Source organism: Martes martes (genome assembly GCF_963455335.1).
Source record: "Martes martes genome assembly, chromosome: 11".
Taxonomy (NCBI): Eukaryota; Metazoa; Chordata; class Mammalia; order Carnivora; family Mustelidae; genus Martes; species Martes martes.
In genome coordinates, this window is record NC_137899.1 from 19598085 (window position 1) to 19611612 (window position 13528).

General features: G+C 44.4%; 1 protein-coding gene across 1 annotated transcript in view; it reads left to right on the forward strand.

Moving 5' to 3' along the window:
* LAMB4 (laminin subunit beta 4) overlaps nucleotides 1-13528 on the forward strand; it is a gene marked incomplete at its 5' end in the record, with an annotated part of 90270 nt that overhangs the window by 59257 nt on the left and 17485 nt on the right. Inside the window, 5 exons of the mRNA XM_080818855.1 lie at nucleotides 2388-2484; nucleotides 5144-5519; nucleotides 8293-8453; nucleotides 10001-10206; nucleotides 10845-11006. Coding sequence (XP_080674981.1) covers nucleotides 2388-2484; nucleotides 5144-5519; nucleotides 8293-8453; nucleotides 10001-10206; nucleotides 10845-11006 — 1002 coding nt within the window. The remainder of the gene's footprint in view (nucleotides 1-2387; nucleotides 2485-5143; nucleotides 5520-8292; nucleotides 8454-10000; nucleotides 10207-10844; nucleotides 11007-13528) is intronic.

Genomic DNA, 13528 nt, shown 5'->3' on the forward strand with positions numbered 1-13528 from the left:
GAAGAAGAGAGAGAATCTTAAGCAGGCTCCATGCCCAGCTCGGAGCCCTGATGCAGGCCTTGATCCCATGACAATGTGATCATGACCTGAGCCGAAATCCAGAGTCTGACACTTAAATGACTGAGCCACCCAGGTGCCCTGAATTAGCCATTTCTTTAAGGAGAACTGGTTCCTTTTACTGGAGAATGGTATCTGAGCGCTAGATGACCATACCTGTCTCATATTCCCCCTGCACTCCTCACACCTGCTGCCACTGACCATGGAACAAAAGGATTGATCTCCATGTGACTGCTTGGCTTCCTAATTCAAGAGGAACTCCCAATGGTCATGACACCATATCAGGCATGCTTCTTAGACCTTTTAGCTTCTTCTCCTTTTTTTAAAGTAGGTTCCACACTCAGTAGGAAGCCAAACATAGGGCTTGAATTCACAAGCCTGAGATCAAGACCTGAGCTGAGCTGAGATCAAGAGTTGGATGCTCACCCAACTGAGTCACCCAGGTGCCCCGTAGACCTTTTCGCAAGCATATTTGTAGCAGGACTCAACAAAGACCACAGTCCAGTCATGGAGGCTAAGGGAAGGCTATGAAGCTGACAGTCAGATGGCATTGGTTTAACCGGAAGGCCCCCGGATGACAAGGGCATTTGGGGTTGTCTGGTCCATCGGGGATTCCTTGAGGAAGACTGCTCTTTAAAATCAGGAAACATTTTCATTGGAGTATGGAAGAGACAGGTGGATATTTAGATTCCCAGCTGTTTAACCAACCACTGGTAAATGTCTCTGTGTCAGGCAGGAGGTCATCCTTGGTGCATTATTACAGAGCGAGAGCCAAATGTGCAATCCAATATTTTCATCAACAGTTGAGATTGAGGTGGGGAAACATGCCTCCCAAATATTATCAAATTTGCAGATATGGCAAAGTTGTAAGCTCCTGGGATAAAGACAGAACACAAGACAAGATATCCTCACAGCCCATCCTGTTGGCTGGAAAGAAGAATGTGAAATGGTACCAGGATAAAAGTAAAAGTTTTGCAATTGGGTTTTTAAAATCCATTGCATCAATGCAGAGTAGGAGTAATAACCTGGCACCAGCTCGTGTGAAAAACATCTGAGGATTTTCGCTTCTGTGAGCCAACAGTGGTGGCCAGGCTGCCAAAGACACAGTGTCCGTTCCAGCTGTACTAGTGGGAATGCCATACTCGGGGTCAGGCCAGTCACTGTCCCACAGTCCTCTGTACTGGTCGGACAGCCATAGGAACATGGTTGTTACTTTTGCATCCTACCTTTTAAACATTCTATTAACAAACTGGTACCTGTCCCAAGGAAGCCAATCAGGAGAGTACATAGAACGTTGCTATTCTGGGGTGAAGGCTTGAAGGAATTAGGGGTGATCAGCCCAAAGAAAAGAAGCAAATGCAAATTGAGAATGGTCATCTCCAGTTGGGAGAGGGACTGTCTCAGGGAAGGGGGAGGCTGCCCTTTTTGTGCAACAGGGCTCAGAACAATGGCAACAAGTTACAAAAGAGCAGACTCTCCACCCATGGGAGGAAAGATTGCCCAACAGTTAAGGACAACCAGAAGTCTGCCAGGTCTCAGGCACAGCCTGCTCACCACAACTCCTTATATTTGAGCAGAAGCTAATGGGAACGCCAAAGAAAAGCAGAAGCTGTGTAGATCTGGCCATTTTATAAGTCAGACTACCGATGGAGCTGTCCTTTAAGCAGATTTGGTCAAGTATAACCAGGTACTACGACAGTAGTGATTTGCTTCTGTATTCTTCTCCTGTGAATTTTCTAACCTCCCCAGTTTTCAGAAAGGCTGGTCAAGGATCCTGTGGCGAGGGTATACCAAAGATTAGCCCTCTCCCCCAAAACGCAGTCAAATAACCGTCATTAAATGATTAAGCTTCAGTTGCAAAAAAATATTGCTTTGTTGACCAAAACACTAGCTCAGTTGGGAGAAACTCTATTGTACATTCCATAATGGAAACATTATTTGCCAAATCAGTTGATGAATGTTCATCCAGGCCTTCAGTGTCTCTGTTCATCATGCACGAACTCCCATAACTGTAGAGGAAAAGAATGTGGCCCGTTTCCCATGATGTGTTTTGTTTTCATTTACATCTGTGTATGTTTCCCGGCTTGGGGCCACCTGGCCTCAAACAGCTGGAAGCAGGCGGTATATTCAGGGGCCCAAAGCCAAAACACATCAGCTCCTGAGCCGTGGTTTTGCCGAGGGTAGTTGCTGGCCGTGGGAATCATCCTTCCTCTGCCTTTGCACAGCTGTATGTTCTAAACCACTGGAGGGAAAACGATTTCATATTAAGATGCGTTATTTGTTTTAGATCATAAAGCTTGGCAATTCCTCACCCATGACTGTTCTTCCAGCTTACAGGCCAGTGTCCGTGTAAATTAGGCTATGATGGGAAACTCTGCAGCGAGTGCAAAGAAGATTATTACAGTGATCCACTGGGGCGATGCGTTCGTAAGTATTACTAATTCTGAAAACACAAGGACCATCCGCCTGGTCTGACCACAGGCATGCTATGAGCCAACTGAATTTTAAATTCCTTTATTTGATGGAAGATTCACAATGTGCAATCTTTGCTTTGAAAACAATATTTTTTATAGCCTTATAAAAAGATTTGTGTCAAGCCTTTGGCCACATTACATGTGTTGAAGCCTGGATTGCAATTCCTCAAAGTCCCTAAAATGCAACAGACGTCTGAGGTCATGACCTGTGGCCTGTTTTCTGCTATTTGGAAGCATGTTGACATAAACAGCTTCTAGAGGAAGGTGCAGGCCGGGAGATGGTTCATAGGAAGCCAGAAGAGAGAATGTTTCCCCAATTTGGATCTCGTAATTCTGGCTCTTTCAGATATTCACTGTTTCATTTATTTTAAGATATTCACAAAATGCCTCCTGGGTGTGCTAGGTTGTGAGCAGATAAGGCAAAGCCCCTATGCTCATGGAGTTCATGTTCTAGTGCCTTTTGCCCCATGCCTTAGCACTGATTGTTGGGCTTAGAGCAGCACCATCTGACAGAACTTTCTGCAGCAGTGGAAATGGTCCAGTTGGCACCATTGGGATGCAGGGGGTCACGGGCCGGGGAGCTGATGAGCACTTGTGATGTGGCTAGTGCGGACGAAGAAAAGAACCGTGTGTTCAACTCATTTACGTTTCAGCGGCCCTGGGTGCTAAGTAGCTACCATATTGGACAACAGATTGAGAATCTGGGTTGGTTGATTTGTGAATCTCTATGGTCTGCTGTCAAAAGAGGTCAATCCAAAGAAATATCCAATGTGGTGGGCTTATTGCAGTCACCTCTATATAGCCACACATGGTAACTTTTTCCTCCTCTCTATTCCTTTCTAAATGTGCTTTTGTGGCTAAGATAAATGGTCTTCATTTCCTTGCCCCATTCAAATCCGTATCCTCAGTGGCTCCCCCCAGTCCCACTTAGTTTTCTAAGGGGAATGGAGACGTTAAAAACCAGGGAAGAATTTGGCTCCTGGAAAATCTGTCTGAGCATCTTTCATCTGTGCCCTCCTAATATTTCAATAATCTTGTGTTCTGAAATGCTTTCAGCTTTGATAGAGAAAACTTTGCAAATGATCAACTCGGGCCATAGACCCTTCTAACGCTCCTGGAAAAGAGCCATTAATAAGCTGGTGACTTGACATAGTGCTGCCCCAGAGGGGCTCCCGCTGAGGTCTCTGAGCAAAAGCGAGTGTGCTGGACAGATGGGATCTAGTTGAGGAGCCTAGTGTGTTAATCAGTTTTTATTTGTAATCGGGATTTTTACTCAAGCTGTAAAATGCATTTTAAATCACTCGTTCCTTGCGGTTCGTCTAGTGACACAGGCTAATGATGTCCTGACCTTCTGGAAATGGCTGTAACTTCCATAGCTCTATCCATTCTCCATCCTCAGCCTTAATCAAAAAGCTACTCAGTTGTATTACATGTAGCATCTGTTGTTGTTGTTGTTTTTTTTTTAACTTTTTTTAGAGCAATTTTAGATTTACAGCAAAATTGAGAGGAAGGTACAGAGATTTCCCATATATCCCCACCCCCTACACATGCACGGCCAGCCCGATTACCAACACCCCCATGTTACAACTGACGAACCCACATTGACACACACCATCACCACCAAGTCCACAGTTCACGTTATGGTTCAATCTTGGTAGTTTCCATTCTGTGGGTTCAGACAAATGTGTAAGGACACATACCCACCATGATGGCATCATACGGAATATTTTCACTGGCCTAAAAATCCTCCGTGCCCCACTTGTTCCTCTCTCGCCAGCCCTCTCCCCACAGCCCACGCCAGCCACTCATCTTTTTATTGTCTCCATGGTTTTGCCTTTTCCAGAATGTCCGGTAGTTGGAATCCTACAGTACATTGCCTTTTCAGATTGATTTAGTTCACTAGGTGGCAGGCATTTAAGGTCCCTCTGTGTCTTCTCATGGTTTGATAGCTCATTTCTTCTTAGACTTGAAAAATATCCCTTGTACCACAGTTTCTTTACCCATCCACCCACTGTAGGACATCTTGGTTGTTTCCAAGTTTGGGCAATTATAAATACAGCTGCCATAAACATCTGTCTGCAGGGTTTTGCATAGACATAAGTTTTCAAGTCCTCTGGGTAAACATGATGGAGTGATTTCCCCCCTTTTTTGGAGGCTGGACTGGTTCTCCTTATATAATGGAAAACGGCATGGGTCAGCACCCGCAGGCTGGGTTTTCCTGAGACAGAGTGTGGTCATGAGAATTCCTAGAGGGTCTCTGACATGCCTGAGTCACCCACGGGGGCAGTGGCCCCAGAGGCTAGTGTGACGTCCACCGCTGGGTCCAGGTTACTCATTGAACAGGCAGAGGAGCCCACACAAGAACACTCACACAGTAAAGACGACACCTGGTATCTCCATCCGGGAACCATGAACTGGTGTGTTAGTGGAATGAAGAGAGGAGTGCTGTATGTAATGGCCACCGCCAAGTCTGTATTATTCCGGTTTTTAAACGTTCACCTTAAAAATGGGCATCGGGGATACTTTCCGGGGAGAGGAGTGGGCTCTATTCTTGAGCCAGAAGCAAAAGGCCAAGTGACTGACATTCTCTGCTCCCTCTGTCTTCGTTTTAGCATGTGACTGCAACAGGGAAGGTGCCCAGAAGCCCACCTGTGACCGGGACACGGGCACGTGCCGCTGCCGGGAGGGGGTTAGTGGCCCGCGATGCGATCTCTGCGCCCGGGGTCACGGCCGGGAATTCCCTGCCTGTCTGCGGTGTCACGGCTGCTTTGATCCCTGGGACCACACGGTTTCTGCCCTCTCCAAAGCGGTGCAAGGGTTAATGAGGCTGGCCGCTAACATGCGAGATAAAAGAGAGCCCGTGGGGGTCTGCGAGGCCGACTTCAAAGGCCTCAGAGAGAACATGTCTGAAATAGAAAGGATTCTGAAACATCCTGTTTTCTCATCGGGGGAATTCTCAACCGTCAAGGATTATCAGGACTCTGTTCGGTAAGATTTGTGCTCAAGCCATAGAGAGCAAGTTCCTGATTTGCCTCGACTCCTGGGGAGCCTTAAAAAGCAGACTTCAGTTTCAAAATGTACCTATGTGGACGTTAGGGAAATAATTTTTCAGTCAGTGTCCAGGCTGGTCATTGTGATGGTCTGTCTCTTTCTTACCTACTTAGGATTACATGGGATCTTTCCAGATGACATCGATTAGAACAAAAAGGCAGTCCATCGTTAAGAGCTTGATTTTGGAAAGCCCAAACCCAGCAGAGCTGAAAGACACAAAATTGGATAAAGGGTGGTTTACAATACAGATTTTTTTTTTCCAACCAGGCGCCCGGGGGAAGTTTCCTAAATCTTCCTAAATTCTTTGGTTGTTTGGAAAGCCCATACATTAATGTGAAGTCACAGAGCAAATGTGAGAAGTTCCTCAAAATGCATTGTCATTTTTATTATATGTTATGTATATTTATATAACACACATCAAACATTTCTGGAAATTATGTTGGTTGGTCTGGGCCAGAGCTCAGGAAACCACAGGCAAAAGTCCCACAGGCCACCCACTTTTGTAAATGAGGTTTCGCTGGTGCACAGCCACACCCACTTATGTCCCTGTCCTCTGTGGCTGCTTTCCTGGGACAAGGGCAGGTGGAGCTGTTGTGACAGAGACTATGCCCCACCCCCAGATCTAAAATATTTACTATCTGACCCTTTACAGAAAAAATTTGCCAGCTGCTCTGGGCAAAAACCAGAATGCATGGGATACAGTTCTCCATCCTTCTATGAGCACATAGTCTACTAAGAAATCAGAAAGACTGCTTATGTAGCAGAGTATCCCCTTCCTCCCACCCCACTCCGCTATCAAAGGTCCCGGATTAAAGAATAATTGAAGATGCAGCGTCTTGTGTTATACAAAATACCAGTGTCAATATAAGGCCATTCATTTTCATCAGGCAGAAAGTCCTGGGGTACATGGTACCAGCTTAAAAGTTACACAAGAAAGAAGGTAAGAGTCCACCGACGTAGGTCGGAGGAAGGGCCAGGCCAGGCTGGCAGCTGAAAGTGGGCACGTCTATAGCCTCGTAAAGACTGTTGCCCTGCAGGATTTGGGCCCTAGGTCCGCAGATCTTCCCACTTTTCAAGAGATGTCAGACCACCAGATTTTTATGCAAAGGCCCCCACTTTAAAATACAGCAGCTAATCCAACAGTGCTCTTAGAAAGCACCAAAGAGGCCAAATAAATGTGTCTGAAAATGAGCTTTGGCCCATGGACCACAGGCTTGTGGTTCTAGAATATGGAGAACAAAGTGGTCCTGTCAGAAAGGCTGAATGAGCCAGTCGACAGTGGGCATTCTAAACAAAGAGACCGCAGGAGAGCAGAAAGACAGCAAGAGGAGCAGGAGTCCCAGGGCCAGGCCTCTTCTACCAGACACCAGCACATCTGTCCCTTCCCAGTTCACCTGCTAAGCTCCTCTTCCTCCTTAGCAACCACCCAAACACCACCTCCTCCCTGAAGCCTTCCATGACCACCTCAGAAAAAGACACGTGTTTCCTTCTCCATCTTCCCACCTCCCTGTGCTTCCTGGGCAGTCGCCTCACCGAGGGGCCCCTGAGGGCAGAGGTTCTCCAAGCTCCATTCAGTTATGTAACAAATGCTTGATGGGAAAATTACCAACGAAAAGGGAGGTGGAGGGCAGGGAAGCCAGGATGTCAAGAGTACAGATCCCGTGACTGAAATCCACGTATTGCTGTGTGGCCTTGGGCAAGTTATTTAACCTCTCCAGGCTTCTGTTTCTTCATCCAAAAGGGGGATCAACTCTCTATGTCACAGATTTCTTGGGAGAATTAGACACGCTACTGAGCATGTGCCTGGCGCATTGCTGGGCTTCAAGAGTCACAATTGTAATAACAGTAATTGCTGTCATTGTTATTATTATTATTAACGTGATGAATTATGGTCCTGACAGTTGGCGCCGGAAGGAAAAGTCTGTAGATTAGAAGGGAGAGTTAGAGCAGAAAATGCTAGGAAGCATTAGTTAATGCTTTGCATTTCTGCCAAGATAAATTAGTCCCATAGATTCATATTGTAATTTTCCTCAACTGTACTCATCACAATTTGCACCGAATTTCCTTAGCATGAGGGACATTACTAATTATTTCCTTGAACCCTGTGGGTGCTACGCCCAGCACATTGAAGCAGGACAGAGCTAGCACCATGGAGAAGATGAGGCGAAGGAACATACCCTAGGCCTGGGTACTGTCACCAAGAAGGAAACCTCCTTGTCACTCATGTGCATGACGAGGACCCTGTACAGCAGTGGCACTAGAAGGATCCTTGCTGTGAGCAGATTTATTCTCAATAAAGAACTGCTTTTTACCTTAGGCTGGGTGAGGACTCCCATGTTGAAAGCTGAATATAGGTCGGATCTCATGGATTTAAATGAACCGTGTCTGAGTGCATGTTTTTGCAAACCCAAATCAAAGGGAGACAGGCAGATTCTAAATAGTTGAAATGGAAAGATTCAAAGCCTTTGTCCCGCTAGACCTCGTATGTGGATTGTGTTTTGAGTGAGTGCTAAGATATTCCCAGAAGCTGCATTGACAAGAAAGAGAGGAACCATGAACAGAACGACAAACTGTCAAACAACATCGGGGAAGAAAGATCGGTTCTAATTACGAGGTTGTCTGATCATGAGGGCAGTGTCGAGGTGTTTTTTTCACTGGTCTATCAACAGGAATACAAGCTTCGCCACATTCACTGTCATTTCCCCTCCAGGGAACAAATCATGCAGCTAAGTATGCAAATGAAAGCTGTGCGTGAGTTTCCAGATCTGAAAGAAAGGATAGGGAGAAGGAGGAATGAAGCAGACCTTTTACTTGAAGAACTTCGGCGAGAAATCGGTTTGCGCTCCCGTGCCCGCAACGCGAGCATCACGGGTAAGAGAGAAAATGCGCCTGCACGGCCCACGGATGGACACAGCTTGCTTGCTGCCGTCCTTCGTGCGTGCCGTTAGCAAGTTGGCCGGGCCTCATTGCCACAGAGCCTGAGCACTTTGGGACCTGAAAACACACCCATTAAAGGTATTACTTGGACATGAATATTTCAACTTTTTCAACAGGACAGAGCTTGGGTAGCATCTGCTGAAAATAATGAATACCGCTAACAGTGTCTGCTAGGAAGCCAGTACTGACCCCCAGAGTTCTCTCCTCGTGCCACAGCATGCAAGGGGTCTCGTGTAATGGGCTTCGGACTGAGAGTTAGATGTTCCAAAACCAGCTTGTCCCTCTGAGCACGGCAATGAGACCCAGAAAGCTCCCTGCCTTGGCTCTTCCCTCCGAGTCAAAGGAACAAACAGTGACACTCAGAGAAAGGACATTCAAGCAGTGCTGCCCGGTTGCCCCTTCAAAATGGTTCATGGCCTGAAAGATTTGGACCCCCAAATCGAGCACGGGGAGGAGGATTCTTCCCGGGCTTACTGGGAAAGGCTCCAGGTAGTAGGTGACATCTGCCTTAGACTTCACAAAATGAGGCTAAAATTTGCCAGATAAATAAAGGCCAAAATTCATCCCAAGCAGTAGGAAGATGTGGTTGTCTCATGCCCAACTTCTAGCTACATAGAGAGTAAAGATCAGGACCCTGGGCCTCTGGTTCCTAAAACATGGAGTCACTGTTGAAAGTCCTGCGACACTAGCATTTGCAGTAAATCGTACCATATTATCTTCATGAATTTGTATTTTACTAAAAACATGGAAAATACAGATCAGAGCTTAAGAACATAATTTCTAGAATCAAACCACCTACTTCGCTGTCTGTGAGACCTCGGGCCAATAACTTATGTCCCGAGAGCCTCGTCTCTGACTTGCAAGGCGTGAGTGATCCCACTAACGCGTACCTCAGCGTTTTGTGAAGATTCAGGAAGAAAACTGACAGGAAGTGCAGGCACAGAGAAAACACTCCGCAGTTGTGACCTGCTGTCATCAGTTTCAACATGACAGGTCAGCACGCTAGGGTCCCCCCGCAACTTCTACCCAGAGCCTATTTTTATAAAGGGAGTCTCACCAGGAGACAGGCTCACCTGTCGGTGCCTGTGGCCGCTCTCACTCTCCAGGGTTGAGAAGTTGTGACTGACATGCCTCGGCCGGCAGGCCTAAAACGTTTATTCTCTGACCCTTTCCAGAACAATTTGTCAACTCCTGCCCCATCTAGTGAGGTGAACTCGGCTGGTTTGTCACGTTAGGGTTCGTACAGGTAGTCATCATTGACACTAATTAAAACATACTTCGTCCATCTGTGGAACACTTTAGAGCGGATTCTCGGATTATTTCACTTAGTCCTCACAAATTACAGATAAGCAAGCGATCTAGAGATCAGCCAGTAAAGGGCAAAACCAACACTCACACTGTGAAAAGATTGTCTTGATAACTGGTATGTAATTCCGTTTGTTCTCACAAAACTTACCTTACCTCAATTTGCATTAATGTAGATTCCTCAGAGGACATCAAGAAGCATTATCAGACGTCATCATCTGCTGAAAAGAAAAGTAATGAAACCATTTCTATCATAAAAAACTCTGAAAAAAACAGGAACGATTTACTTATCATCTTTGATACGCTAACCTCAAAACAGAACTCGTCATTGGAAAAATTAAAGCAGATTACGGTACCAGATAGCCAAAGACTGAAAGAAAAGGTAAATGTTCATGATGGTGTGGTGAAAGCGTTTGTGGTTTCTGCTTGGCATACAAATCTCTTCAATTGTATTTCCTGCCTTGCATTTTATTTTTTTATTTAGACTTTATAAGTGTGTAGATACAACCTAAATTTAGATATGCTGTATTACATAAGATACAAATAATATAAATATAGTTATTTGCATTTTATTATTTTATTTTCTAAATCAAAGTTTGAGAAAATTCAGAGTAAGACTGTGGCTTGATTTTATTATCTTATCTTTATTTATATTATTTGCTCTTTCCACAATGGTACAGATTACAGACATTCGCTCCTCTTGCTTCCTTATAAATAAAAGGTAATTTTGATTTAAAAAAAAAAAAAGAAATTAACATGCAAAAAATGCCAGATATTTGACAGTTTTCTCCAAAAACTCTGAGCGTAAAAATGCATTGATTGACCCAACGCTGACAACAAAGAATTCAGGTATTTGGTTCCGGAGACACATTTCACAAGGTTGCGTCCACGTGCTAAGCATGAACCACCGTCGAAGAAACACATACATCTAGAGCAGGGCGCGGCTTCCGTGAACCTGGATGGCATCAGCCCAACCCTGCCCACATGTCGCTTTTCAACATGAATCCTTTCTCCCTTGAGGTGTGTGGAGACCCAGGGCACATGCCGCGCGTGCTCTCATCCTGTGCCGGCCCCAGCTGGGGTGGCTCCCCGCCCCTCCCCGGCGATGCCCTCCAGCGAGCTCAGGAAGCAGAGTCTGCAATTCGTGATTTGAGCGACCAGGTTCAGGGTTGGAAGAACCAGGTAAATACGGCTTCTCTTGTTTTATCTGTAAAGCTGTAGCAAGAAGAAGAAGAAAGCAAACTGAAATGTTTAAAACGACCATTTAGCGTCTAGGTGAAAGGGTAGATTCTAGATATTAGGTGTTCTTTTTTTTCCCTTTTTTAAAAAACACTTTTATTTATTTATCTGCCAGAGAGAGACACAGTGAGTCAGGGAATACAAGCAGGGGGAGCGGGACAGGGAGAAGCAGATTCCCCTAGGACTCTGGGATCATCACCTGAGCTGAACGCAGATGCTTCATGACTGAGCCACTCAGGCGTCCGATATTAGGTGTTCTTGTGCTTGGAAACAGAGGATTAAAAATACAGATGTGTGTATAAGTGTGCATTTAAAAGTACATGTGAATATTGACATTTTCTATTATATATGTATCACATATATGTGTGTACATGTGCGTGCATACGTGTGTGTGTGTGTGTGTGTGTGTGTGTCTGGAGAGAGCGCGAGAACAGAAAGAACTCAAAGTCTATGTTTGCAGGACATAGACTCACATGGATGTTTCTTTTCTAGCAAACACTACATAAAAAAATTGGAGACTCTTAGCCTTAAAGGTTTGAAAACTTTAGATTTCTCAAAGTAAAGACCAAATTTGTACAAATTCAAGGGCTAAATATACAAATCCCAATGTTAAAATTTAATTTGATTTAGAAAATGTTGTAATAGGAATACACCCTTAGGCCTTGAACTCCTTCCGATGTTGTTAGACATGAAACAGTAGTTTTAATATTTAAGTACCTGATGATTGAGTCTCTAACAACTTCAACTGTTTTTATTTATTTTTCTGATCATATTGATAAATGAGAATAATTTTTAATTGCCTAGTTTCCCTTGGGGTTTTTTTTTGGTGAATACATTACACATTCACCTGGAAATGATGAATACAATTTTAGGTATTCTATGACTAACTGGATTCACCTTGTAACAAGATGATGACATGTGCCCTAGTTGGCTCCATTTTTGACACTATATATAGAGTCTTTGGTGAAGAAGAAAAATCTCTTAAAAAGCTAAATTTCTTGGGGCGCCTGTGTGGCTCAGTGGGTTAAAGCCTCTGCCTTCGGCTTGGGTCATGATCCCAGGGTCCTGGGATTGAGCCCTGAGCCCTGCATCGGGCTCTCTGCTCAGCAGGGAGCCTGCTTCCCCCTCTCTCTCTGCCTGCCACTCTGCCTACTTGTGATCTCTGTCTGTCAAATAAATAAACAAAATCTTTAAAAAAAAAAAAAAGCTAAATTTCTTTACCAATAATATGAGCACTGGGTATTATAAAAGACTGATGAATCATAGGCCTATATCTTGGAAACAAGTAATACATTATATGTTAATTGAGTTTAAATAAAAAATTATTTCAATGAAATTATATCTACACACCCAAAAATATGTAAGTTAAATATTATAGCAGTCAGCATTCTTGTTTGTAAGCAACAGAAACCGACTCCTGAAAAAAACGGTTTCAGAATCAATAGGAAGATTGAAGGCCAAGCTTGGGAACATGCTGAGAACCGCGGCTAAGATATGGTGTGCATCTCACGCATGTGCATGCACAAGCTTGCCTGCACATGCATGCGCACACAGAGCTGCACTTTCCTCCTTGAGCCTCACCTGCATGAGCCTGAGCCCCAGCTGGTCCCAAGCCCTTGCTCCACAAGCTCCCGAATCCAGGTCCTGGTGCAAGCCTCTGATTAGCACCAGCTGGCGGATATCCTGCACATCTTGAATGTTGCAAATGTTTATTTACATAGTCATAATTCTGCATTGCTACCTAGTTTTCACTTAGATGTTACTCTTCCTTCTTCCAACAAATACTCTTTGAGTGCCTACTATGTGCGATATGTGACACATTTATCTAGATGTTGGGAACCCAGCAGTGCACGTAACGAAGACAAATCCTCATCTGGCATCCTGGTGGTTAAAACAATCCTGAATTGTTCAACGTAATTTTAAATGATTACACCTTACTGCCCCTTCTCAAAACAAAACAAAACAAAACAGAAAAACCAAAAAAACCCAAAAACCAAACCAAACAAAAAACCCAGAAACTCACACCATTTAAAGAAGCCCTGTATTAAGCTTTTACCTTTAAAAGATAGCCCCTGATGTATGTTCTAGCAGGATCTGGCTTCATTAGCGCCCAACTGAAGAACTGGGAAGGGTGGGAGCGGGGGTTTTCATGTTGATAAAATGGTGTGCTATTTCCCTCTTGATTAGATGGGGCAGAAGAGGTCCAGGAAAGATTGTGAGAGAATTCTCAGGAGTCAGTGGTGACAGAAGATGGATTGCAGAGATGTTTTAAGAGTGAAGTAATTTAGCAATCTCTTTCTCTCTGAATACAGCAGCAACTAATCGACACAGATTTCATCTTTATAATTTTGTGTTTTCCTGTCCAGAGTATTTATTTGTGGAATTCTCATCTTAATTTCATGTGTTCTTACTGCTAACCATTTTTTTTAATTGAGAGAGATATAATTAACATAGAACATTGTATT